This window comes from Caenorhabditis briggsae, assembly GCF_000004555.2.
Source record: "Caenorhabditis briggsae complete genome, chrIV, whole genome shotgun sequence".
Taxonomy (NCBI): Eukaryota; Metazoa; Nematoda; class Chromadorea; order Rhabditida; family Rhabditidae; genus Caenorhabditis; species Caenorhabditis briggsae.
The window spans coordinates 17,110,029-17,112,879 of record NC_013487.2 but is presented as its reverse complement, the minus strand read 5'-3'; the positions used below and the strand labels follow the sequence as shown (position 1 = coordinate 17,112,879).

The window sequence follows — 2,851 nt, the reverse complement described above, 5'->3', positions numbered from 1 at the left end:
AAGAATTTCATAACTTTCATTTCGGCAGAATTTTCGAGCGAAGCGAGAATTAAAGAATTTCATAACTTTCATTACGCCGGCTGTTTAGGACTAACCATACCATCCTAAATCAGTACTTTCGGTTCGTCAATGNACGAACCGAAGAATGAGAAAAGAATTAGGCTTAGGCTTAGGCTTAGGCTTAGGCTTAGGCTTAGGCTTAGGCTTAGGCTTAGGCTTAGGCTTAGGCTTAGGCTTAGGCTTAGGCTTAGGCTTAGGCTTAGGCTTAGAGCTAGGATACCTGAGTCGAGGCGCAGGGTAGCATTTTGGGAGGGTAGTAGTTGCATTCGTCCCATTTTAGTTTGACTAAAATTGATTTCAGTTCAACTCAAATTTTAGTTGCACCAATTTGAATCTTTTTGCTTAATCTGACTTGAAGTCAGATCGATCCCCCCTTTGTAATCTTCTGATTACACGCAGGTTTGCATATCTGACTTGAAATCAGATCAGACGAGACTCAAAAATTTCATTCAGAGAATGACGGATGCTTCAATCACCACTGTAAGGAGACGATGAGCTTAGGAAAACAACCACGCAAGAAAACAACCACGAATTTCAGTTTCTTCTTTATCGTTTTTTCTAACCCAACTTTTCTGTGTGGAACTGTTTTTGTTTTTGTTTTTCAACTTAATTGTAGAACTTTACTAACCCCATTTCAATAAATTATATTTTTTAATTCTTGTGTTCTGTTCTCAACCTGTTTATGAAAAAAAGAACTCGCGTTCGTCGACGACTGATGATTTGCCAGATGAGGATATGATTTTAAGTTTTCAATTCTGACTTGAAGTCAGATTTCAAGAGGCGCTAGCAACGGCTATGATTGCTTTTCAATGAATATAACAAGTCAACTCGATATTTCAGTTCAAATCGAAATTTCAGCTCAACTCAAATTTGTAGTTTGAATCAGATTTTAGGTGCCACGTCAGTTATTGGTTAGATACGCGTTTTCGTGGTGAGACCCATCATACGGTAAAGGGGCGGAGACTTGCCATTTCTGCTCTGTTTCAGTCATTCGTGCCATTTGTCTTGCTGGGAGGAGGTCGTTTCTTTTTTTTTGCTCCTCCACGCTATTCTCTTCACACCTCATTTTCTTTCGTTTCGTGTACTCTCATTTTAGTTTGACTAAAACTGATTTCAGTTCAAGTCAAATTTTAGTTGCACCAAAATCTTAATCCCGATATTCAATCTGACTTCAAGTCAGATTGAACCCCCCCCCCCCTTTACGCTGCTGAAATTTGCCTTCAAGTCAGATAACTTGAACCTGCGTAATTTGTTTTTTCCAGGCATTATGGAGATGGTATTTCTCTTTAACCCACTTACTGAAAAGGCTAACAACCTTGATCCCGATATTCAATCAGACTTCAAGTCAGATTGAACCCCCCCCCCCTTTATGCTGCTGAAATTTGCTTTCAAGTCAGATAATTTGCATGATTTTTAGTATAATGATATCCCACTGAAAGTCTGATTAAATCCATTCTCAATATCCTCAAATCTACCTTCAAGCCAGATCATGCTTGTGGTCGTATTTTTCATGAATGAAATGTTTCCAGATATGAGTGCAACAACTCCAATGAGAAGAAAAAGAGCAACAAACTTACGACAAGGAGAAGACGATGATTCCGGTGAACTGGTGAGAAAGAGAAATGCTCGAATGGCCGTGTTCTCTGCACTGGTTGACTGTACGCCATCCACATCCACCAACAACAACAACAACAGAAATTACCACGAAGAAGACGAAGAAGACGATGAATCGCGAACGACACTATTGAAATCGATGAGCCTCAAAAGCTTTCTGAAGCTGAAGTGTGAGACAATCAACAAGTTTCTGAATTTTTTTGACGCAACACATCAAGCGCGAAGCAATTCGAAGGATCCCAAATATCCTATTGACTTGTTACCTGTAAGAATTTTATATGACTTGAAGTCAGATTACACATTTGCAATAAAGCAAATCAATATTAAACTTCAGGACTGCTTGGAATTCCATGTCATGTTCAGAGGTGGGGGTTCAATCTGACTTGAAGTCAGATTGAATATCGGGATTAAGATTTTGGTGCAACTAAAATTTGACTTGAACTGAAATCAGTTTTAGTCAAACTAAAATGAGAGTACACGAAACGAAAGAAAATGAGGTGTGAAGAGAATAGCGTGGAGGAGCAAAAAAAAAAGAAACGACCTCCTCCCAGCAAGACAAATGGCACGAATGACTGAAACAGAGCAGAAATGGCTTAGGCTTAGGCTTAGGCTTAGGCTTAGGCTTAGGGAGTCTCCGCCTAGGCCTAATTGGGCGATCATGGTCGCATATCATGGTCGGATGATTGACGATTTTGTTCCGGGAACAACTTATTTTTGAGATATGGTATCATCATGGTCTTGTAATCCTCACGTTTTGAGAAGCTCCACTATGGTCTCATGGTACTATAAATTTGTTCCCGGAACAAAACTTTGTGTGAATTTATTTTGGGCTCAAACATTTCTTCGGATAGGTAAATTTTTTCAACCATTATAACATGTTTAAGAATTAAAATTATTTTTTCCAGGTGACCAAATGGATGTGCAACGTCCTTAGAATTCAATCTATTTCAATGTGAATTAATTTTATCTGAATCCCATGTTGTTCTTTTGTTTGAAAAGTTTTAAATAAAATTTGGAAACATTTGGAAAAAATTACTGAAAGTTCCTTCATGTATAGACACTATGGTGGTACCATAAAGTTATTCCGCTCATTTGTGATTTTTAGCGCCATGGCGAGAGGTCGGTTGGTGGAGCTGCTCCTGGATTTTCAGCTGTTTTTTCTGTTTGTTCCTGGAAC

At 38.7% G+C, this 2,851-nt stretch overlaps 1 protein-coding gene across 1 annotated transcript; it reads left to right on the top strand.

The window, feature by feature from the left end:
- Positions 1-1,549: 1,549 nt before the first annotated feature.
- Positions 1,550-2,608, top strand: CBG13489 (the record flags this gene model as incomplete). The annotated part of the gene is made up of 2 exons (XM_045236385.1): positions 1,550-1,844; positions 2,580-2,608. The coding sequence occupies 2 exons, from the start codon at positions 1,550-1,552 to the stop codon at positions 2,606-2,608; spliced, it is 324 nt and encodes a 107-aa protein (XP_045095178.1).
- Between the last annotated feature and the right edge of the window lie 243 nt (positions 2,609-2,851).